Below are 25,353 nucleotides of genomic sequence, written 5' to 3'. Positions count from 1 at the left end.
GCTCCTGGCTCCTGGCTGTGGATCGGCTTAGCTCCAGTTGTTGCAGCCATTTGGGAAGTGAATAGCAGATGGAAGACCTCTCTCTCTCTCTCTCTCTCAGTCTCTCTCTTTCTGTAACTCTTTCAAATAAATAAAATAAATCCTTAAATAAAAAAAGATGTAAAGATATATGCCAGTGCTATGGCACAGCAGGTAAAGCCACCACCTGTGGCGCTGGTTTGTGTCCAGCTGCTCCTCTTTTGATCCAGCTTCCTGCTGATGTCCTGGGAAGGTAGTGGAAGATGGCCCAAGTGCCTGGGCCCTTGCTACCCTGTGGGAGACTTGGATGAAGTTCCTGGCTTCTGGCTTCACCCTGGGCCAGCCCTGGCCATTGAGACCACTGCAGTCATTTGGGAAGTGAAGCAGCAGATGAAAGATCTCTCTCTCGCTCGCTCTCTCGCTCTCTCTCTTTGCCCTGCCCTCTCTTTCTGTAACTGACTTTCAAATAAATAATTTTTTAAAAAAAATGTCATGGCATTAGTCTTGTAAATAAAAATAGGCTGAATTATACAGCATCCATCAAATGCTAATCATTAGTCCAGTGTTCAAAGTATTGGTTCCAAAGTTGAGCAGAATACATTTATGGGAAAACGAGTACCACTGGGAACCAAATACTGACAGAAAACTCAGTGTTCTATTTATTAATCATCACCATGAACCCAACTCTTTCCAACCTAGCTCTGAGTTCAGAATATTCTGTCATAAATTTAAATGCAGATGAAAGATCTACCAGTAACCCTACTTTCTATTTCTTACTAATTTGTATCATCTTAATAGATTATGGAATCATTCATATGGATTTATGGCATACTTTTTCTCTTAGGATAAAAAGGAAAGGTGAAAGACAGAGTATTTACAATGTGAGGCCGGCGCCGTGGCTCAACAGGCTAATCCTCCGCCTTGCGGCGCCGGCACACCGGGTTCTAGTCCCGGTTGGGGTGCAGATTCTGTCCCAGTTGCCCCTCTTCCAGGCCAGCTCTCTGCTATGGCCCAGGAGTGCAGTGGAGGATGGCCCAAGTGCTTGGGCCCTGCACCCCATGGAAGACCAGGAGAAGCACCTGGCTCCTGCCTTGGGATCAGCGCGGTGTGCCGGCCGCAGCGAGCCAGCCGTGGCAGCCATTGGAGGGTGAACCAACGGCAAAGGAAGACCTTTCTCTCTGTCTCTCTCTCTCACTATCCACTCTGCCTGTCAAAAAATAAATAAATAATAAAAATAAATAAATAAAAATACAATGTAAATCAGATTCATTGAGATATAACTTGAATGTTTCAGGTGCATAGTGAAAAAGTTTATTTATGACAGATTTCAAAACTCGAAGAGACGACAAAGAATGCACAAAAGCATCACAAAACTGTTACATGATAGAAAACCACGAGAACCACAGCCCAGGGTCATCAGTGTGTCACAGTAGCATATTCAATGCCGCAGGGTTATAAATAGGGCATTTTAAAAGGAAAACCACTCTGCAGGATATAATAATTCAGTAACAATTTGGTACAGAGCTCTGTACTTAGAAATCGTAGCTGCTGACAGCATTTCTCATGATTGGGAACAAGTACAACAAGTCGCTGGGTACTTGTGTTTTTCAGAAGGAAAAAAAAACAACAAGACGGTGACACAGTTTCCCCTCCAGATCCTTTTTATGGCATCAGCATCAGGCAGGATGCAGACATCAGTGAGGAAAGAACACCCTCAGGGCTGCCCATCGCTGAAATATTTGCCAAGACCACACGATCATCTTTCCAGCACCGGACAGATCTGCGGCCGTGGCGCCGCTGCAGGCCCTTTGGAACCAGAGGCTCGGTGGCCCGGGGTCACTGAGGAGACCTTCAAGCTCCTCCCTCTGTTCTAATTACCCAAAGTCTGGCTTTTCTGTCCATCACTTTGATTCTAGAGCAGCTGACTTCTGGGAATTTCAGATCACTTCCCATCGTTCTTAAAGGAAAATGGGAACACCGAAGTCCTGGTTACAAGACTGCTTCCGCCGATCTGCACTCGCTCGCTCATACAGCAAAACAGAAATAATTCCGCTTCATCAAGTGAAAGCTAATTCACTTACAAGACAGTAAGCTCAGAGGAGGTCACAGGTGATACTTAAATATGGATTTTCTTAATGAAATGTGCTGTTGAGGACATGAGGGAAGGAACTAAGATAATATTTTCCAGGTGATTCTCAACCTGGACTTAGAATCAATTGTAATAATCAAAAACAAAGAGCACTGCAGAGTAAGCATTTTGACCCTGAGTGGTAGAGTTCAGGAAGAGGTCCCTTAAACTGACTGCAAATCTTCAGTAACGCTGTCTACGATGATATATCAACCCAAACGTCAGAACGGTTCGTGATCCTGTGTCAGAACTTCAGAAAACACACCTTGTGCCCTGAAAGTCATTCTCACAGTTCTTTTACCCCCCAGATAAGCCAAAACCAGCTACCTGAAATGACAGCTCTCTGAGGAGTTTAAAAAGAAGGCTGCAGCTCTGGGTTTCGAGGGTGCGGTGACTAGGACCCATAACTTCAAAGCCAATGTCTCGCCTCTGGACTTGGTCCACGAGGAATGACTATTTGTAAAAGAGCCATTACAGGCTGTAGGCACAAGGGGTTCAAACAGGAAGGGCTTTGTGTGGCCTTCCTGGTTCCAACCAGGGACACTGAGACACCTCAGAGGGTGCAGCAGTTCCCGATCTGGACACACAATGCTTTGCAGTTTCTCGAACCCTTTGGGTCAGAACGGCTACCTTAACCTAAATAGCTGGGATGTCAACAAGTGCTGGGTGGGTGTGACTGCCACCAACCATCACCAGACACAAAGTGAGTGCCTCCTCCCCTTCCCAGAAGAGAGGCCACCAGGAACAAAGGGAACTTGGGACAGTGAAAAGAAGGTACCCAGAGAGTGACTGGCTTTAGACACCTATTCCCTCCTTACACTCCCAAAGAAGCGCGCATCATGGCTCCCGGAGCACAGTCCAATACACAAGGAATACAATGACTTGGTCTCTATGAAGAACACCAATCCCTTACCTAGCTATCCCTCCCAACAACAACCAAATGAAATTACCTTCCTTCCAACAGAAAATCACTTTCTAATTATTTTCAACCAATGGGATCCTGGAGGGAAGGTGCTTATCCCCTTTGCAGCAGATTCAGGTTTCTAGGCATTCTACACTTTTGGCCACAAGGAAAGAAACTAGGTGAAGGGGCCAGTGGGCACCTGTTAGCTCCAGGACAAACTCTGAATGACAGTTGTCAACGGGAGAAAACTGACACGCTCCATTTACTGCTATGTGGCCACGGCACACACATTACAGGGAGGCGGGCCTACAGGGGTTTCCACAAACTCAGTGGTAGTTTTTGGCTCTTCTGTGACGTAGGTCAAAATGAACCCATTTCACCCGCTTCTTGGTAACAGTCAAAGCCAGCTGTGACTACAGCTCCGCACCTGCGACACCCACGAGCCTTCTCCAGTGCAGGGAGGTGAAGTCAGTCCTCTCATCAGCAGTGCCTGCAGCAGGGGAAACCTACTCGGAATTTTTTTAAAGTCGATCCCATCAGGAAAGACAGCCAAGCGGGCTTGGGTTTTCTCGACAAGCAACAGTGAGAACCAGGGAGGCTTCTAACTTTAAGAACGATTCCAGCCAACAAAATGCAAACTAAAGCAGTCAACGAGACCAGGACAGGAGCAGAATTCTGGGGTCTATTCAACAGCTTTGCTCTCTTCTCCCCTTCATTTTATTCTTTCATGCTTTGCTATATCCATTTTTAATAGGCAGTTCTGGAACAGCACAAAACTGTTTAATCCATGCCCCTCCCTCAGTCTCCATGAAAACAAAAAATGTTTATGTAGATATTAGGATCACTCAGCTGCATACCTTAAAATCACAGTCTTCATAGTTAAAAAGCAACATTTGCACAGACATGGCCTTAAAAAGCAAATATAAAAACACAGACACTAAGGTTTGGGTTTCACCTAATACGCTCTCTCTTTTTTTAAAAAAAGATTTGTTTATTTATTTGAAAATCAGAGTTACAGAGAGAGAAGGAAAGGGAGAGAGAGATCTTCCATCTGGTGGGTTCACTCCCCAGTTGGCTGCAACGTCTGGAGCTGCACTGATCCGAAGCCAGGAGCTTCCTTCATATCTCCCACAAGGGTACAGGGGCCCAAGGACTTGGGCCATCTTCTACTGCTTTCCCAGGCCACAGCAGAGAGCTGGATCAGCAGTGGAACAGCTGAGACCTGAACCGGTGCTCATATGGGATGCCAGCACTGCAGGCGGCAGCTTTACCAGCTACGCCACTGCACCAGTCCCTCACCTAATTCTCTTAAAGAGTGACTGGGTAGGGCTCATCAAAAACAAGCTCTGGGGGCCTATGTGGAGGAGCAGCAAGTAGAGTCACCCCTCTGTGATGCTGGCATCCCATGTGGGCACCGGTTCGAGTCCCTGCTACTCCACTTTCAATCCAGTTCCCTGCTGATGACCTGGGAAGAGCAGTGGAAGATCACCCAATGTGGGAGACCCAGATGAAGCTCCTGGCTCCTGGCTATATCCTTGCCAGCCCTGGCTGTTATGGCTACCTGGAGAAGTGAATTAGCAGATGGAGAATCTCCCTCTCTGACCTTCAAATAAATAAATAAATTTTCCAAAAAAAATGCCATAAACTCTAATAATTTCCTATGGATTATAGATTGTACAATATCTAATTTCAGTGATTAATATAAGATAGTGAGCTTACATATTTAATCCTTCCAATTCCATCTTATAATGGGACAATATACACCTTTTTAAAAAGTCTGAGCTTTTCTTTCCTAAATTAACAATAAAAATATTCTTAAAGCACAAGAACCAATTCATTTAGGAAAAAAAAATAATTAAAGATGGCGTCACTGCAAGTTGCTGCCTCTTTCCATGACAAAGCTACCACACGTTACCCACGGTCTGAGTTTTAATTCCAGAGTCCTGAGGACGTGTCTAATGCAACAGAGACTGGAATAAAGTCCCCCAGGGCAGGTTCACAGTGGCCTGCCAATTAGAGAGAACAGCAGAGAGGCTAGGCGGACGGAAGCGGAGACCCAGCACCAAGAGAGGTTTCTGCGGAGACCTCCTCCCAGGTAACCCACGCTGAATGGAAGGAGCCTGCAGAACCTCGGGGGCCCTCTGACACAGGACACTGCTGTGTCTGTGCAGGGAACATTCTTCAGCTAGACACTTGTCCAAAGAAACAGAACCAGTCACCTTTGCTTAAAAAATGGCAGTTTGCTTTTTTAAAAAAATCCATGTGTGTGTGTGTATGTGCGTGTATGTGTGTGTGTGTGTGTGTTTATACTTCAGCTAAATTTTCTTTTTTGCTGGAATTTTTTCATAATACAAAGTTGGAAAAAATTAACTTTAGACACGTCTTCCTTTTTAAAAGCCCCATCCCTCAACAAAGCAGCAAAACTCAACAAAACCTGTGCAGAGGTTTCTCATCTCTCCCCTACTGTGAAGTGCTTTCTTTAAGCTGACTGTTAACAACTTATTTCTCCTCAAGAGTACAGAATGAGGATAAAAGCAAACACCTGTCATCTCACTGTTCAGCCCTACAGACTTGGGCAGGGAGGGAAGGATGAAATGGCCACCTCTTATATCTACCAGTTCTCAGCGACTCACTGTGCCTCAGTGAATGATAGTTCATCTCTAAAGTTCAATTTCAGAAATTTCATATGAGAATTGTAAATGAATTAGAGCATGAAGATATCTTCCTTGAGCTGTTTTGTGCTAATGCAACAACAACAAAGAAGAGACTGTTGAGGAAAACTCAGCATGGAATGAAATGCCAGCGTGCCCAGCACTTCCACAGTGACTGACAGCACGGCAGCAGGCACACCTGACACAAGAGGACTGGGGTTCCAGAGAAAGTAAGCAAAAGGACTCTCCCGGCAGGAACACAAAATAAATAAGTGTTACCCCTGGGAGCTTGGTATGCAGGGCCTGATGCTCATTCGAGACATTTCAGGAGAAAGTCAGAAAATAATAATGATACACAGGAAATGCGAGCAAGTCTTCGGCTCACTGGAAAACAGCTCTGTAGAAAATTATTTTACAAAGATTATATTCAATTAGCTAAGGCATGGTTCAACGTCGATGATGAAAGAGCGGTCACTCGGTGCTCGGGTGGAATGACGCACACAGCACGTCTGTTTTGCATCAGACAGTCACTGAGATAGACCGTCACAAAAGGAATTTCTTACAAGATATATAAATTTTGGCCAGAGTAATCCTCTACAAAATGCACTTGCAGATATAAAATGATGGAGGTATGACGCTGCTCGGAGACCGCAGATGCGCTGGCCACCCACAGCATCCTGTCCTACTTGGGCCTTTGCTCCCAGGGGAGAGAGGGCACGGGAGGCAGTGGCTACCACAGAGCTACTGGGAGGGGCTCTGCTCCCACAGGGAGAGGCTTGGGGTGAGGCCTTCACACGTCAAAGGAGCCAGCTGAGGGGAAGAGCAAGTCAAGGTGACTCCTCAGAGGGGACAAAGGGCAGGAAGCCTGGGTTCCTTGGTGCTCCATCCCCAGCAGGATGCCGTGTGGGGAGTGCTGGGCTGTTCCCCAAACAGGGAGCTCCTCCCCCACGGATCCCGGACTGACCTGCAGGAACGCAATGGCCTTACTTCTCAAATTCTCCTACCGTAGTCATCCTCTTTAACTCCATACAAAGGTGGCCCTGTGGCTCAGAACAGGTGGGAAGCCTTCTGAGAAACAGATGGGAACTGTTTCAAATGTAAAATGAAATGTGCTTAAGAAAAATAAATACGGTAATAAATAAATCTAGCTATTCCTCAGAATTTGGAGGCAGCAACAGATTTAACACAAAGAGAAAGAGAGGTGGAGGCACAGCTGCCTGCCGGGGTCCCACCGCATCTCCTTCTCCTCCTCTGGAGGCCCCCACACTGGCACCGCCTGCACTCCGTGCACTCCTGGGCCAGCGGGAAAAGCCGTCGCCAGGGAAACACAAGCTTTGGTTGGTCAAGAACAAACACGCTCAGCAGCGACACAGAAGCTTCGTTATCACTTTTGCTAAGGGACTTTGAACCTCAAAAGCTTTAAGCCCTCGATGCAAGAGAGGAAATCCAGCAGCTTGGGAAACCTGACGGGGTTTCACCGCATTTGACTGCAAAGGCGAATTTCTCAGTGACACTTCTGCTCTCAACAGAGAAGGAAAGGGTGGTGGGGAATCGGATGGCGTTTTTTATGTTTAACCTTCTCTCTCAGATGACATCCCTCCTTCTTTTATAAAAGAAAAAAAACGACAACACCTGACGTTCAAACACCTGGGCTCAGATCATTTCAGTCCCTTACTTCCGCCCTCCCTGCTCGGGTCACCAGTGGCCTTGGGGAGGGAAAGCAGCTCCCAGAACAGGAAGTGCCAGAGGCAGCTTTCGCGCTGGAAGAGCTCAGGTCACACAGAACACCACCTAGACTGAACGAAAGTTCTTGCCGAGAGGGCAGAAAGATACGCTGAGGACTGGGCGGAGAGGAGGAGGGCAACCATTAGGAAGCACGCTGTCCTCCAAAGGCAGTGGGCTCTCGCAGCCTGCGCTGGAGACCAGGAATGCCCAGCAGGCGGGAATATGGCAGTGGTGAGAGGCTGGACGGAGCTCGCTCCATCCAAGACACTGGACTCCTTCCTGGACAATGTGCTTGTCCCTCTTCTGGCACCTCCCAAAGTAAAAAGACTGGGCGCCACTAAAGCATCGGCGATACGGGCTCGCGAGAGCAGCATCTGGATGATAAACCTTGTACCGAAACAAAGGTAGTTTTAAAAGACGACAACCTACTTCCTTTGAGGCTTTCGCCTGGCAGGTGCCTTCTCAGAGGGATTCTGCTGGAGTCTGAAGCAAAGAGAGCACGCGTCAGGGACCACAGCACAGGGGCACTACACCACCACCTGCAGAAGCCAGCCAGGAAGGGAAGAAGCTACGTGGGGTCGACAGTCAGGCATGCCAGGCAGGGCGAGAGGCTCCGGAGCCTCCCACTGAACTCTCAGCTCCTGCCCATCCAAAGCAAGAGGCCCTGGCTGGCAGCCTGCTTCAGCCAGCAAGTAACGGCCCGCCCCCTGGCCGGCCCTTCAGCTGGTGTAGTACACGTGGAAGTAGAGAGTCTTGTTGCGCAGCAGCGAGTAGGAGTTGTCGAACTTGAGCAGGTAGATGCCTTCGCCGGGGTAGTCATGGCTGCCAGCTTGCACGTCCCGGTGGCTGTCCCGCCGGTACACAGGCATGACCTCCCCATAGCGGCCCCTCAGGGAGCTCCTCGAACCCCTCTCCACATCTCCTGCTGGGACAGGTTCTGCAAGAACAAAATGGCAGAGGGTTTGGAAGTGAGTCCAGAGACAGCTGGTGGCTTTCATCTGGGACACGGGAGGGTGGGGAGACACTGCTGTCCTCCTGTGGGCGTTTGGAAATGTCTGCTATCTTTCTGGTCATCACCCTGACGACCGGGTGATACAGGATATAGATTCAGGAGTGCTAAAACCTGGATAACAAATGTTAACAACGTCTCCACTGAGAAATAGTGACTGAGCCTGATGGGGGCCATCCTAGCTTCAGAAGTGTCTGGATTTTTCCAAAGTAGGGAGAGAGATTTACAAGGGAGAATCCTGACATCCTGTCACCCAGCAGGTGAAGGACTGGCTACCGGAGCTGGGAACTGCAGACAGACGGTGCAGAGTGCCCCTAAAACTTCCACGTGGCTTCCTGAGGAACAGCAAATAAGACACGAGGTTTTCTGCTTCCCCAGGTATCTACAGATCTCCCTGCAGAGTTACCTTTCTATGAAGAAGCAAGTTAAGGGACTGACTTTAAGATTCTCTAAGAAAAGCAACAAATAGGCTAATGCTTACAACCTACTCGTATATGACCCCCCAAAATTTCTTGAGACCATCCCGAGTAGACTCTACAAACAACAACCGGAACGGGATACAAGAAAACACTTTTAAAACTGCTCTGGGCATGAAGTAAAGAAGCAACCAACAGGGGCTGACGTTGTGGCACAGCAGGTTAAGCTGTGGCCTGTGAAGCCAGCGACCCATATCAAGGAGCCGGCTGGAGTCCTGGCTGCTCTATTTCCAATCCAGCTCCCGTTCATGCACTTGGAAGAACAGTGGGGAATGGCCCAAGTGTTTGGGCTCCCGCCACCCACGCGGGAGACCTGGAAGGAACCCCAAGCTCCTGGTAGTTTTATAACCCCGCTCCCTGGCCCTGCCCCAGTCCATTCTCAGGGAGATTCTGAGGGAAACAACGGGCACTGGTTAAAAAAGAAAAGCAGCTTTCAACTAAGGCATCAAGACCAACCCCACCAGAAGTTCCCTGAGGGTCTTACTTTGGCTTGCACCGCTCAACCCAGCTAGCAATGCTGGATTCCTGCACTCTAAGGAAGAGCAAGGCTGATCCAACCTGGGAAGTGCTGCCTAGAAACTAGGTTGACTTGGAAAAGTTCCATGAAATTAGACGTACCTTCAATCTCTTCCTCCTCCTCCTCTTCTTCATCCTCATCCTCACTGGAATCGCTGACCTGCACGGTGATGTCAGTGCTGGTGACGGGCGTCCAGTCGAAGTACACTCCAAAGCCAATGTCGTAGTCGTCGGTTGCAAACTCCCAGCAGACGCGCTTCCCCTCTGGGTGGGTGGGCACCCGGATGGTCACCACCTCTCCCCGCTTCACCACCAGCCGGCTGTTCTTTTCTTTGCCTAGCTTGCTCTTGAATTCCTTCACCTTGGCAAAGGTCCAGATGCACGGAGGCGCCATCAGAGGCGGGGAGACTGAAAGGACAAGTGGCTGACTGCCCAGGACCAGGGGAGCGGGACCACACCTGACACTGCCCAGGGAGGCTGACGCAGGGACGGCCTTGCCCCTGGCTTCTCTGACTCCCTTTCACAAGCTACCTGCTTGCCTCCCATCCATCTGGGCAGCCTTACACATGTATTGGAAGCCCAGAAAACCTACCTTCCATGCTCCCAATGGTCTCACCTTTTCTGTGGTCGCCAAGAAGGTCTGCAGATTCCAAGTCAGCTGAAAGAACATCGATGGCTCCCGTGTGCTCCGACTGGATCATAACCATGTCCCCAGACCTTTTTGGTACTTGGTACTTGGCCATCTGTATGACAGGACTCTGGTTAAAGAACATATTAGAGTGGCAAATACCAGTTAGCTTCTTTCCAGATTCTTCAAAACTATTTCATTCCAGACCCTTTACAAAATCCTTGCAGGAGATGGGCATTTGGAGTAGCACTTAAGATGTCTGTTGGGGCGCCCACACCCCATATTAGAATGCTGGGGTCCGAGCCCTGCTCTGTTCTTGATGCCAGCTTTCTGCTAACGTGCACCCTCGGAGACAGTAGGTGGTCTGGATTCCCAGCTCTTGGCTTTGGCCTGGCCATTTCAGGCACTTGGGGAACGCAGCAGCAGATAAGAACGCTCGCTCTTGCTCTCTCTCTCTCTCTCTCTCCAAATTAAAAAAAAAAAATCCTTGCCCACAAATACCAAGCACTGACATTTACCCCAATGGTGTTTCTGGGCCATAGCTTGGTCTTGCCTCAGCCTGCACAGTACCTCCCCACGGCTCCTCTCCTGATAGCTCTTGTACCCAGATTTAGCTTAACTCCCATTGTGCTACATATTCTCTTGCTCCAATTCCCACTCAAGGGTAACTTCTACATCAATGTCAGTCAATTCCCAAGAACACTGGAGAAGGGAAATCTGCTTGGGCTTGCTGAGTATGTGTGTGTGTGTGTGTGTCTTCCCCTGGGCTGCAGGTTGTCTCACCCTTTATGTCACTAACAACGGTCTAGATAAATAATTGCAATTATATCGATGCCAACCCCACGATGTGCATGTAATCATTACATCTGCTGCCACATACCCGGCCTGCATGGAAGATACAAAAAGCATTTGATACTCAGGGTCCTAGCCGACCCTGCCAGGGGCCTGCACTCTTTCCTTGGTGGGTTTCTTTCCAAATCCTTCAGATTAGTGTTTCTTGTTTCATACTATTAAGCTGTCATTTCCTGCCCTTTTCCAAACAGTTGGTAGGCAACTCAACAAGAAATCTATACCTACTGGCCACAGGGGAGAGCAAATCAGTGAGTCAGCAATCCAGTTAAGAGGCTGGAATTGTATTAGCAATAAAGAAATAAATAAATGAGGTTTGCAATCCTCCCAGGCTGTGTTCTCACAATATCTGTTTCTGGACAGCAAGCTCTCCAGTTCTTTTCATATCCATTGTTAAAGGAAGTGAATCAGACTTTGGCCAGTGTGATTAAACGAATCTTTCCTTTTCCAAAAGGCTCGACAAGGATTCTGTTTGTAAATTAACAGCTACATGGCCTTAGTAAGTAAGTCACCAACATCTCTAAGCCTCAGCTTCCTCATTTGTTAATCTACCACCCACAATGGTGTCCTGTAGCTCACAAGATTGTTCTCGGGAACAAACGAAACATTATGGATAACAATTTCATATACTATAAGGCATTATGCAAATGTAATTGTGATGCTTGGTGTTGTCTTGACTGACGCTAATGTCAACTGTCACTGTAACACGTATGCTAATGATGACACAAACAACCCTTATGCCCCATATCTCCATGGCAGAGGGACTGCTGCTATAAATTTCACTTCTACAGAATCTTTACCATAAACATGGAGTAGACTCATTGCAAGGGAAGTCAGACTAAAACACAGTCCAGTGATTGAAGGCTCCTCGCATCGAGATTTTAGAGATCACGTGAACATTCATTCTAACATTTTGTTTTTCAAACAGTTGCCTACTAAGTGCTTGGAAAATGGTAGACTCTGTGGGAAATATTTTTAAAGATATCTTTTTCCAAATAATCAATTACAAGATAACCTACAGGGAACAAGGAGAGACCTCTGGAAGCTACCCAGACAGTAGTTTTTAATTCCACTACCCATTACATGTCTGGCTTTGGGTGCCACAAACTCCTCCTTTTCTAAAGCGAACATGCTCCCTACCTCGTGCAGGACCTGGGCCTGGCCTGCCGGCAGCGAATCCTGGTCCACCAAGGCCTGAGCCTCCAAGGTGCTGGCGTCTTTCCGCAGGTCTTCCTTGGCATCCTTGCTTCCCGGCGACACCATCTGCAGCCTCACAGAGGAAGAGAGCATGTCAAGGAGGGGTTCTTGGAAAAGCCGGACCACTCTCAAGGGGCCCTCCACCCCTTCCCCTGCAGCCCACCCTGGGCACCTAGGTCGACTGTCACCTTAGCTGACCACTGCCAAGGGCTGAACCAGCCCACAGGACAGTGTGACAGCGTGTAAGGGCACACCACAGCCTGACAGAGCCGGGTCCCAGGCTCTAGAACCATGCTGAACACACAGCTCAGGCATCTGAGAGGGACTGGACAGCTGGTTTTCTCTGTGTCTGTCTTTTATTTATGCACTTTACTGACAAATAAGAGTTGCACATGTTTATGGTATACAGTGTGATGTCCTGATACACATACGCATTATACAGTGATCCACACAAGCTAATGACATAGTCACTACCCCAGATACTTTTGTGTGTCACAAGAACATTTAGAATGCTCTTAGCAATTTTCAAGTGTATATTCTATTAACTGCAGTTACCAAGCTGTACAAACATCTCCAGCACTTATTCCTCCTAACTGATACCTTCACACACTCCAGCCAACATCTCCTCGTTCCACTCCGTGCCCCAAACCCCTGGAAACCACCATGCTTCTCTCTGCCTCTTTGACTGCCTTATTCCTCATTTTGGAGACCACATCATTTGCTCCCACAGAAGTTTTTTTTTTTTTTTTAATTCATTAATTAATTTGAGAGGTAAAGTTACAGACAAAGAGAGAGAAACACAGAGAAAGGTCTCCCATCCACTGGTTCACTCCCCAAATGGCCACAAAGGCCAGAGCTGGGCCAGTCCGAAACCAGGAGCCAGGAGCTTCTTCCAGGTCTCCCATGTGGGTGTAGGGGCCCAAGCACTTGAGTCATCTGTTGCTTTCCCAGGCTATAGCAGAGAGCTGGATTGGAGGAAAAGCAGCCAGGACACGAACCAGCACCCAATATGTGATGCAGTGCCACAGCTGGAAGCTTAGCATACCACACGAGAGCGCCGGCATCCTCTCCCATGGATTTTTGCCAAAAGAGACTCCCAATTTGGTTCTACACAAAACTACAATCACTAGGGTCAGCACTGTAGCGTAGCAGGTAAAGCACTACCGCAATGCCAGCATCATATATAGGTTCCAGTTCATGTCCAAGCTGCTCAACTTCTGATCCAGCTCCCTACTAATGGCCTGGGAAAAGCAATAGAAGATGGCCCAAGTTCTTGGGTCCCTGCCACACATGTGGGAGACCCAGATGAAGCTGTGGCTCCTGGCTTTGGCCTGAACCAGCTCTGGCTGTTGCAGCCATTTGGGAAGTGAACAGTAGATCTCTTTCTGTAACTCTTTCAAATAAATAAATGTACACACACACAAACCATGGGGGAGAAGCAAATAGAGAAGGCCTCCCCAATAAGTACAAACTGACTGTCAAGGCCATCCCTCTCTGCAGTTGTTCCAGGACTGTGTCTTCCAGCAGTTCCATGTCATTCCCTCTCTGTTCACTTTCTTCTCTTTGGAAGTACATTAGTCAGCTATCCCGGTGACCTAAAACACAACTGTGCGAGTAGTTGATTTTTTATTTAAGATTTATTTATTTGAAAGACAGAGTTACAGAGAGAGGGAGAGACAGAGAGAGGTCTTCTATCTGCTGGCTCACTCCAGGAGCTGAGCTGATCCAAAGCCAGGAGCCAGGAGCCAGGAGCTTCTTCTTGGTCTCCCACGTGGGTGTAGGGGCCCAAGGACTTGGATCATCTTCTACTGCTTTTCCAGGCACATTAGCAGGAAGCTGGATCAGAAGTGGAGCAGCCAGGACTTGAACCAACGCCCAAATTGGATGCCAGTGCTGCAGGCCAGAGCTTTAACCCATTGCACCACAGCACTGGCCCCTGAGAGTAGCTGATTTTAAAGAGGCAAGGTAATGATAAATGCCCTTTTCCATGTCCACTGGCTTCAGCAACACTGGAAAATGAGTTAAGTGCCAGAGCTGTGACATAATACTGAAGGTATTTTTGAAATGTGTTGCCAATCAGAGGTGACGTGGATTTTTTAGAAGAGTTTTCAAAGTATGGCCTGGGAACCCCTGGGATCTTCAGGATCCTTCAAGGCAGTCTGTGAGGTCAAAACTTTTTCCTAATGTGCTCAAATATTATTTCCCTTTTTAAAATTCTCATTTTTCTCAACAGTATGCAGTAGAATTTTCCAGAGGCTACATGACATGTGATATTGCAATAGAACAAATCCAGAAGCAGAGAAGAGAATCCAATTGTCTTTTATTAAGCCAAATGTTACCAAAAAAATAAAAATAAAACCTTGCAATGTCTCTCTCCTTACTACATTGTCTTTGCTTTGAAAATTAGTTGCTTTTAATTAAAAATGTTATTTACACTAACTTGTAATTAGTTCACTATTGTGGGTTTTAAAATTTATATTTATTATTGGAATACCCAGGGCTCATTGAGGCCAAAGACAGGAAGAAGCCCAGAACTCAAACCCTGTCTCTCACATGGGTGGCTGGGACCCAAGTACTTGAGCTGTCACCTGCTGCCTCCCAGAGTGCACAGCAGCAAGAAGCCGGGAACAGGAGCGGAGCCAGGACTCAAACCCAGGCACTCTGATTTTGGACGCAGGCATCCCAAGTAGTGTCTAAAAGCTACACCAAATGCCTGCCTACGTTACTGTTTTTAAAAGAATGAACAACTATATTGTAATGATTCTGTTTTAATTTCTAAAATAGTCAGCACTGATAGATATAGCCCACATTAAATCTTGGGGCCCCCAATAATTTTGAAGCACATAAAGGTTTCAGAACCCCTACTTCCGGCCAAGGAAACGCCTGGGAAATGGTCTAGTACACCGCATGGGGGACGCGGAGCAGGGCTTTATTTCAGGGTTTATTAGCATTCTGTTTCTTTCTTTCCTTTTGTAAAATAATAGGAAAGGGGCCGGTGCTGTGGCATAGAGGGTTAAGCTGCCACCTGCAGTGCTGGCATCCCATATGGGTGCCAGTTCAAAATCCGGCCGCTCCTCTTCTGATCCATCTGTCTGCTATGGCCTGGGAAAGCAGTAGAAGTTGGCCCAAGTGCTTGGGCCCCTGCACCTGCGTGGGAGACCTGGAAGAGGCTCCTGCCTCCTGGCTTCAGATCTGTGCAGCTCTGGCCGTTGTGGCCATTTGGGGCATGAACCAGTGGATGGAAGACCTCTCTCTCTCTCTCTCTGACTCTGCTTCTGCCTCTCCATAACTCCGCTTATCAAACAGTTAAACATATCTTAAAAAATAAAATAAAATAAAAATAAGACTGTATCTTATAAAAAATAATAATAGGAAAAAATCACTCCTGGTTTACAAATTACCTCTTCTATAGGTAAAACAGGCCATCTTTTGGAATATCCAACTCATCTCAACCTACACCTCTGAACAAACAAAAGGTAGTGACCGTGAGACAGAGTAGGATGCTGTTGACTTTTGTAGGTTTGCCTGGGTGATCCAGTGTAAACTCTAAACTGGCCTAGGTTGTGAGCCTTGTTTGATGCCCTCAAACCCAGAGATTCAATTCCTTTTGTTCCTTGACACTGACCGTCACCTGCCTCCGTGACTAGAGAGCCAGCTTGCCATCCCGGACCAGGTTTTACTCCTTCTGTGTGCACAGCGCCTAGACAGGAAATCCCAGGTCGCCCTGCTCACTCCCACGCGATGGGCTCTTGAACCTGGCAGTCCTCCGACACCAGGCAGTCTCCCACGTGATGGTCTTTGAGCCTGGCAGCCTCTGCCTGCAACGCTCTTCCCCCAGTCCAGGCTTCCCTCCACTCTCACTTTCTGAGCGGTCTCCCTGGGCCATCACTCTCCCCACCTCACCCTGCTTCAGCTTTCTGCTTGGCACTTATTCCTGCCCTGCCGTAGGACGTAGGACGGACCCTATTTTGTTGATCACAAGACTCACACTCATTCTTAGATCTTGATACCCGAAATGTGGGATGTCTTTTTTTAAAAAATATTTATTTATTTATTATTTGAAAATCAGAGTTACACACAGAGATAAGGAAAGGCAGAGAGAGAGAGAGAGAGGTCTTCCATCCACTGGTTCACTCCCCAGATGGCTGCAACAACCAGAGCTGCACCAATCCGAAGCCAGGAGCCAGGAGTTTCCTCTGGGTCTCCCATGCAGGTGCAGGGGCCCCAGGTCTTGGGTCATCTTCTGCTGCTTTTCTGTTGACTGAATGGATAAAGGGCACACACTCCCCAAAGCCTGTTGAGTGACTAAGTGGGTAAGTTAATTTTCGTTGGGAATAGACCATCATTTAGAACAGGGGAAGGACAGCAGTTACTGTGCATCGCTAGCTACCCTCACTGTAGGTGGCAGCCAGCATGGCAGTCACCTCTTTACTGTTGTGTGTGCTCCTCTGAACCAGAACAGCTCTGCTTAAGAATTCCAAACAGGACATACATCAGCCACATAAACTCAGTGTTCACATTAGCATCTGATGCTCTGGAGAATCACTGAAGGGTATTTTGGGAAAGAGAACTTGAAAGCCACTGGATGCCGTAATGTCATGTGCAGGGAAATCTTCCAGGCTAGGCCCCTGGCTTGTGCTGAGGCACAGCACCGAGGCCATGACAAAGGGCGGGGCGGCCCCCGCCAGCTGCCGGGCTCCCTGGGAAAGAAGAAGGTCGGCGACGTTCTCATTTCCAGTAGGCACAAAACACAACCACTGTGCTTCAGGCGTCAACGCCCCGGATTCTTTTCTTCCCTTGCTGGATTTTAGAAACAGAACTTTAAAACTGAATCTCCCTTTATCCCAGAATGTTTTGTTTCTCACTTCTGGGAAGATAAAGCAGTCTGTGCCCAAACCCAGCCTCCAAGTCCACGTGTGCAGGAAAGACGCCTGGCAGGCAGACGGCAGGGAGTGCGCCTCAGGACCCTCGCACGGAACGTAAATTGTCTCAGGAATCGAGGCCTGGAGGGGGCTGTGTCTTCTAGAGGACAGGTACACACAGTAACCAAGCAGCCCCACGGAGACTCAGGATCTCCCACTGCCGGCTATGAGAATAAGCTAGAGCTATGTGGACTTCGGTAAATTATGGAACTCACGGTTTTATTGCCCTCATCTTAAAAAAAAAAAAAAGCAAGGGATGGGGGGAGATTGGATAACTGGTACTAAAACACAGTACTGCAAATCTAACAAATCCTGGGGTTTGGCAGCTCAGTGGGGTGACAACGGCTCATGACGATTTATAATATCCTGTACAGAAAGCTGGAAGACAGGAGCTGGTAGGCTTCAAACACAAACAAAAGAAATAGGCTGGTTTGCCTGGAAAGGTTGGTTCAAGCAATGTGTACATGTTGAAAAGGCTGTACTGCAAACCCCTTAAAACGTGCATTATTAAATATTAATACAAAATTTAAAAATAAAATTTTAATAAAAGGCAAGTTATTGGGGTTGTTAAGAGGATTTGGTGAAATAATACATTTAAATACTCAAAGTATTTATCAAATAGAAATATTTGATGAAAGTAACTGTTTTAGGCCGGCGCCGTGGCTCAACAGGCTAATCCTCCGCCTAGCCGCGCCGGCACACTGGGTTCTAATCCCAGTCGGGGCGCCGGATTCTGTCCCGGTTGCCCCTCTTCCAGGCCAGCTCTCTGCTGTGGCCAGGGAGTGCAGTGGAGGATGGCCCAAGTGCTTGGGCCCTGCACCCCATGGGAGACCAGGAGAAGCACCTGGCTCCTGCCATCAGATCAGCACGGTGTGCTGGCCGCAGCGCGCCAGCCATAGCGGCCATTGGAGGGTGAACCAACGGCAAAGGAAGACCTTTCTCTCTGTCTCTCTCTCTCTCACTATCCACTCTGCCTGTCAAAAATAAAATAAAAATAAAAAAAGAAAGTAACTGTTTTATCATTACTGAGAAACATTTAATAAAGCATGGCTACTATATTATTATCCCCAATTACATTATACTTATATTAATCACATGAGTTATTTCATCTACAAAAGGAAGGAGGGGTCAGTGTCGTGGCACAGTAGCTAAGCCGTGTCTGCAATGCTAGCATCCTGTATCAGAGCACCAGCATGAGTCCAGCTACTCCGTTTCCAATCCTGCTTCCTGCTCTCGTGCCTGAGAAAGCAGCAGAGGATGGCCAGAGGGCTTGGGCCCGTGCTGTCCATGTGGGAGACCTGGATGGAGCTCTTGGCTCCTGGCTTCTGCTTGGCCCAGCCTTGGTCATTGTGGCCATGTGGGAAGTGAAGCAGAGGATAGAAGACTCTTGCGTTTTTCTCTCTGTCACTCTGCCTTTCAAATAACTAAATAAATCTTAAAAAAAAAAAAAATAGCAAAGATGGAAGACTATCCAGATGGGACACAAGAATAACCAGGTTTTTTTGTTTGTTTGTTTTTTTTGGACAGGCAGAGTGGACAGTGAGAGAGAGACAGAGAGAAAGGTCTTCCTTTGCCGTTGGTTCACCCTCCAATGGCCGCCGCGGTTGGCGCGCTGCGGCCGGCGCACCGCGCTGATCCGATGGCAGGAGCCAGGTGCTTCTCCTGGTCTCCCATGGGGTGCAGGGCCCAAGCACTTGGGCCATCCTCCACTGCACTCCCTGGCCACAGCAGAGAGCTGGCCTGGAAGAGGGGCAACTGGGACAGGATCGGTGCCCCGACCGGGACTAGAACCTGGTGTGCCGGCGCCGCAAGGCGGAGGATTAGCCTAGTGAGCCGCGGCGCCGGCTAGAATAACCAGTTTTTAAAGCCGCTCTACATCTCCCTCTACCTCCAGCCATCAGTTCTGTGAGACACGGAGACTTAGATGCTCTCAGACAACACTGTTCCATGAACTGATGAGCTGGATGATAATACCTCTCAGGAATCATTCCATTAATATTTCATGTCTCCACCCACTCTAGAGTTCAGTGTAGCTCTTCTCCTCCTGCACTGAGCTGCCAATCACAGTGGGCGGATGGAGAAGGAATTTAAGAATGACAACCTCGAGGTTATGACAATGGATGAGTCTCACAAATGCATAATAAAACACGGCTTCCAGATGTTCATGAGATTGAGTGTGTGCGTGGTTACGCATTTTATGGGTAAACACAGCCACTTGCAATTTGGGATCTACTGTAAACGCTTTAACACTTGACAATGGCCTTCCAGAGAAGATAAATGGGAACACTTGCACTAGATGATGTCACAGTTTTGTTCTCTCACGAGTAAAACCAAAAAAACAAACAAGCAAACAAAATCTACAACTTGAAATAGATCTAACACTTCAGGGTTCACTATGACAAAGCCACCCACACCCTTACTTCAAGTTGCCTTCCCCCTTGAAGCTGCTGCCCGCGTCCCTCGCCAGTTCCTGATCTCAGATGAAACCTCTGGAAGCATCTTATCAAAAGCAGCTGTTTGTCCCTACCTGTCAGGGGAGGAATGGGGTTCTGGATCCGAAACAGAGGCCAACGGAGCGGTGGCCTTGGCGTTGTCTAGATCTTCGTTATCTGGAAAATCACGGAAAGAATGCAATCCTGAGTGAAAATATAGTAATGATTTTGTATCTTTAAAAAAAAAAAAAAAAACCAGTTTCAATCAGTTTCCTCTTTCCAAAAATAATGTGGGTATAAACTTCATGTTCTGCAAAGCCCAGTATATAACTTATTCAAGTCAACATATCTGAAGTGTGCTCACAGTCAAAACCCATTCATATGCACAAGCCGTTTTCTGCAAGCAGCCCCCACACAAAAGATTCTAATTCAAAACTCCTGTTTCTTAAAAGGTAGATGGCTAAATTAGGGAGAACAGAGAGGACAGAGTAGGATGTGGGATGAAACGCACTGAATCTAGTGTCAAAGAACAGAACATCAACTCTCTTCTCAACAGTCCCAGCTCCCCGTATCCAAGCTCGGGAAAGAACCGTTGTAATTCCATGCATTTGTCCACCCACAATTTATTGAAAAACTTCAGGCCCTCACGGAGTGTATGGGTGAAATGCATAATGAAGGTCATGCTCCCAAGCTCACAACAAGCCCACTCGTATTATCATTGCCATTCTGCAAGTAAGGAAACTGAGGCAGAGACAGAGAATTCCAACCCAGCAGCTGTGCTCTGAACCACCAGCTGCTGCCTTGTTTTGTGGTTGATTCACTTAGCCTTTCCATGAACACTCGGATAACATGTGGTTCAGTACATTTAGATGGTTCCTAGTGAAACCACCTCTAATTAAGACAGCAAAAAAGTTCAAAGTCCACCTCCCCATACAAAATACAACCTGATAAAATAAAGCTCAAATACCAAAAGTGTCAGAGCAACCTAAAGGTGAAAACAAGCCAATGTGATTCTGCCCCAATCTAGTCTCGTTTTCTTATGTGAATGGGATCTAGTTTTCTCTTGCCTATTCAGTGTCATAGGCAGAAAGAAAGACCTTAGAGCTCTGACACCTAATGTTTCTCCCAACAAAGGAAGTGAGAGTTCAAGATGCTTGTCAGGTGCTCCCCAGACTCGGCCACGCTATACAGAGGCCCACTTCACTAGGGGATGAGGCAAAAAAACACAGCTCCTTGGTGTTGACCTAATGAAATTGTTTCCTAATCAATTCTCCTGAGCACTCCTCCCCACAATGCCCTCTCGGACATATATAGTCAGCTGTCACGTTTCCCACAGGTTCCTCCTCCCCAGCTGGCTGTCTCCACATCAGCAGCGTCTGAACGCGAAGGCTTTGTTTAGTTGTTCAATTTGGTTTGTTCTGTGTTAGTAAAGAGCTCAAATGAACAGTTTTTTTTTTTTTTTAGATATGTTCTAAAACATGCAGAGTACAATAACAATAACCTTTTAATAAGGCCACAATTATTTCTTAAGACAACACTCTAACCAGATATGAGAATTTTTAACTGCAAGCTTACTCCGTTGGCCTACATAAGTCAATCAAGATCTCCAGGGTTTATAAAAATAAACTTTTTCCAAGCCTACTCTCTCTTCTGCTCTATTTTGAAATAGACTTTTGGAAAACAATTCACTTTTTTTTTTTCACTTAAATTCATGACCTTTCATATTCATATTATTCAATTTTTTGAAATTATATTAATGATGCTTTGTCCATTCTAGCACAAATTAAGTACAGGCAGGAAAACATGTACCTACCATTCCAGATTTGATTTTATTTAAAAAAATATATAGGGGCAGATGTTGTGGCACAAAAGGTTAAGCTGTTGCTTGGGATGCCTACATCCAATGATGAAGAGCTAGTTCAATCCCAGCTCCTCTGTTTCTTTTTTTAAAGATTTTATTTATTTATTTAAGAGGTAGAGTTACATATAGTGAGAGGGAGAGAAATGTCTTCTATCTGCTGGTTCACTCCCAAACTGGCCTCAACGGCCGGAGCTGAGCCAATCTGAAGCCAGGAGCCAGGAGCTTCTTCTGGCTCTCCCAAGTGGGTACAGGAGCCCAAGCACTTGGGCCATCCTCCACTGCTTTCCCAGGCCACAGCAGAGAGCTGGATTGACGTGGAGCAGCTGGGATTAGAACTGGCACCCATATGGGATGCTGGTGCCGCAGGCAGAGGATTAATCTACTGTGCCACAGCACCAGCCCATCTGTTTCTGATGCAGGTTCCTGTTAATCTTGGGAGGCAGCAGATGATGGCTCAAGTTAATGAGCCCCTGCCATTCACATGGAGACCTGGACAGAGTTCAGGGCTCCAGACTTCAGCCTGGATTAGCCCTGGCTACTGTAGGCATTTGAGGAATGTGAACTAGTGCATGGGAAATATCTCACTTCCTTTCTCTACCACCCTTCCTCTCTCTGCCTTTCAAATAAAGTTGTTTTTTTTTTTAATATCTCAAATAAATAGCATTAACATTATTCCTCATTATTTTTAAACTAGAATATTTGGGGTCAGTGTTGTGGTACAGCAGTTTAAGCTACAGCCTGCAATGTTGGCATCCCATATGAACACTGGTTCAAGTCCTGGAGGTTCCAGTCCCAGCTGCTCTGCTTCTGATCCAACTCCCTGCTAATGCACCTGGGAAAGCATCAGAAGACGGCCCCAGTGCTTGGGCAACCCTGCACCCATGTGGATGCGGAAGACCTGAATGGAGCTCAGGGCTCCTGGCTTCAGCTAGGCCCAACCCTGGCTGTTGTGGCCATTTGGAGAGTGAACCAGCAGATGGAAGATCTTGTTTCTCTCTCTCTCTTTCAATCTCTCTCTCTGTCTGTCTCTCCCTTTCTCTCTGTAACTCTCCCTTTCAAATGAACACATAAATCTTAAAAAAAAAAAAAAACTAGAATACTTCATTATGTGGCTGTATACCATACTAACGTCCCTGCTGATGGACATTAGTTATTTCCAATCTTATAATATTACAAATTGTGCCACGGTGCCTAGTATATATTTCATATTTTTGCTAGGACATCTTTGGAATAGATTCCAGGGAGTGAAAATTCTCCCTAGGGATCATCTATCATTTCACATCACAGCAGCAATGTAAGAGTGCTTTTCCCTTGACAGCTTCCACCATTAGAGTTTGTCATCAAATTCCTGGAAAATTTACAAACTTGACATGTGAGGACAGTATCTCAATTTTAATTTGCATTTATTTTTGGACACATTCGAGCATTTTTTAACTTGATAACATCTTTTTACTTTATTTCCTTAGGACAAATCCCCAGAATTGAAATTCTTGTCAAAGGATCAACACATTAAGACTTTCCTAAATGCTGGCCATTGCTCTCCAATTCACTTACAGGGATTGAAATGTACTCATCGTCCACATTCTGACACTAAGTGTGATCAATCATTCCTTATCATTTTTTTTGCCAATTTAATAGGTAGAACATGTTAAGACATAAGACATTACTGTTTTCTTATTCCATTGGAGGGTGAACCAACGGCAAAAAGGAAGACCTTTCTCTCTGTCTCTCTCTCTCTCACTGTCCACTCTGCCTGTCAAAAAATAAAAAATAAATAAATAAATAAATAAATAAAAGAAAAAAGAAAAAGCAAGAGAACAAGAACAAAATGTGGAACCTGACAATGTGACTGAACTACTGTAATCTCATGATAAAACTTTAACAGGTGAGCAAAGAAAGTAGATTCTTTTTCATGCTTATTTATTCTTATTTAAAAGGCTTTCATGCTTATTTATTTTTATTTCTCTAAAAGGCAGAGAGAGGGAGACAGAAAAAGAGAGATCCTCCATCCCGTGGTTCACTCCCAAGTGCCCACAAGGGCCAGGCCAAAGCCAGGAGCCTGGAATTCAATCATGTGAGTGGCAGAGCCCAAATTACTTACGATATAACCTGCTGCTACCCAGGATGCAAATCAGCAGGAAGCTAGATCAGAAGCAAAATCGAGACTCAAACCTAGGGACTCCAACATGAGAAGTGGGTGTCCCAAGTGGTAACTAAATTGCCAAGTCATACATCTTCCCCAGAAAGTGGTTTCTTTTTTTATTTTATTTTATTTTTTTATTTTTGACAGGCAGAGTGGACAGTGAGAGAGAGACAGAGAGAAAGGTCTTCCTTTTGTCGTTGGTTCACCCTCCAATGGCCGCCGCGGTAGGCGCGCTGCGGCCGGCGCACCGCGCTGATCCGATGGCAGGAGCCAGGTGCTTCTCCTGGTCTCCCATGGGGTGCAGGGCCCAAGGACCTGGGCCATCCTCCACTGCACTCCCTGGCCACAGCAGAGAGCTGGCCTGGAAGAGGGGCATCCGGGACAGGATTGGTGCCCCAACCGGGACTAGAACCCGGTGTGCCGGAGCCGCAAGGCGGAGGATTAGCCCGTTGAGCCATGGCGCCGGCCAGAAAGTGGTTTCTTGAGATGGAATATACTCTTGGGAAAGATGCTGTCAACATTGCTGAGATGACAACATGAGACTTAGACTATTCCCTTAACTTAGTTGATAAAGAAGCAGCAGGGTTTCCAACTTGGAAAGAGGTTCCTGTGGGCAAAATGCTATCAAGCAGTATCACCTGCTACAGAGAACTCTTGTGAAAGGAAGAGTTAACTGATGTGGCAAACTTCGCTGCTGTCTTATTTTTTATTTTTTTGACAGGCAGAGTTAGACAGTGAAAGAGAGAGACAGAGAGAAAGGTCTTCCTTTGCCCCCAATGGCCGCTACAGCCGGCGTGCTGCGCTGCGCTGCGCTGATCCGAAGCCAGGAGCCAGGTGCCTCCTCCCGGTCTCCCTTGCGGGTGCAGGGCCCAAGCACTTGGGCCATCCTCCACTGCCTTCCCGGGCCACAGCAGAGAGCTGGCCTGGAAGAGAAGCAACCGGGACAGAATCCGGCGCCCCAACCAGGACTAGAACCCAGGGTGCCGGTGCCGCAGGCGGAGGATTAGCCCAGTGAGCCGCGGTGCTTGCCTACTGTGTACTTTCTCCAACACCTGGTCATGTTTATTTAGGCCATGCTGGCAAGCGTATGCTCACTTAGTTTGTATTTCACTGATGATTAATGCTTCTTGGGCATTCTAAAGTCTTTTGTGATTGCATCTCAAAATATGTCTCTCTTGCTGGTTTTACTATTAGATTGTATGTATTTTTATTTTTTTGGAGACTTATTTACTTATTTGAAAGTAAGAGTTAGAGAGATGGAAAGACAGAGACTCTTCCACATGGGTGACAGGGGCCCCAAACCCTTGGACCACCTTTTGCTGCTTTTTCCAGGCCATTCGTAGAGAGCTAGATTGGAAGTGAAGCATCTGGGGGCATAAACTGGCATCCATATAGGATGCTGGTGTTGCAGGTGGCGGCTTTACCTGCTGCACCACAGCGCTGGCCTCGCCTTTATTTTTCATGAAGTTTGGATACAAACTTTTTTCAACTATTTGTGTTATAATTAACTCCTTTCACTGTTACTTACTTTTTGACTCTTTTAGTGATGTCTTTTGTCTTTAATGTAGTCAAGATGCATCAACCAACTTATTCTTCACTAGACCTTCTGTGTCCTATTTAAGACATCTTTCACTATACTGAGATCCAGAAAATATTCTCTCATACTATCTTTTAGGAGCTTATTGTATTGCTTTTCTCATTTTTTAAAAAAATTATTTTCATTTTATAATCTGAAAGGCAGAGAGACAAAGATCTTCCACCTACCACTTCATTGCCCAAATACCTACAACAGCCGGGACTTGTCCAGGCTGAAGCCAGAAGCCTATATCTCAAATTCAGGACTCCTGAATGCACGGGTGGCATGGACTCAAACAACTGAGCCATCATCTGCTAT

The 25,353-nt window shown here is 46.8% G+C and overlaps 1 protein-coding gene across 2 annotated transcripts in view; it reads right to left on the bottom strand.

The window, feature by feature from the left end:
- Positions 1-1,312: 1,312 nt before the first annotated feature.
- The window catches only part of TMED8 (transmembrane p24 trafficking protein family member 8), a 38,826-nt gene continuing 14,785 nt past the window's right edge, over positions 1,313-25,353 (bottom strand). Inside the window, exons 2-6 of one of the 2 annotated variants that reach the window (XM_062181807.1) lie at positions 19,551-19,632; positions 12,045-12,174; positions 10,044-10,170; positions 9,530-9,835; positions 1,313-8,363 (exon numbers count right to left, since the gene is read on the bottom strand). In XM_062181807.1, the coding sequence (XP_062037791.1) occupies positions 8,146-8,363; positions 9,530-9,835; positions 10,044-10,170; positions 12,045-12,174; positions 19,551-19,632 (863 nt within the window). In that variant the 3' untranslated portion in view covers positions 1,313-8,145. Of the gene's footprint in view, positions 8,364-9,529; positions 9,836-10,043; positions 10,186-12,044; positions 12,175-19,550; positions 19,633-25,353 lie in introns of both variants that reach the window. The other variant, XM_062181806.1, reaches the window with a different exon arrangement.

This window comes from Lepus europaeus, chromosome 22, assembly GCF_033115175.1.
Source record: "Lepus europaeus isolate LE1 chromosome 22, mLepTim1.pri, whole genome shotgun sequence".
In the NCBI taxonomy this organism is placed as follows: domain Eukaryota; kingdom Metazoa; phylum Chordata; class Mammalia; order Lagomorpha; family Leporidae; genus Lepus; species Lepus europaeus.
The sequence above is the reverse complement of the archived record's forward strand: the minus strand, read 5'-3'. Positions and strand labels throughout refer to the sequence as shown.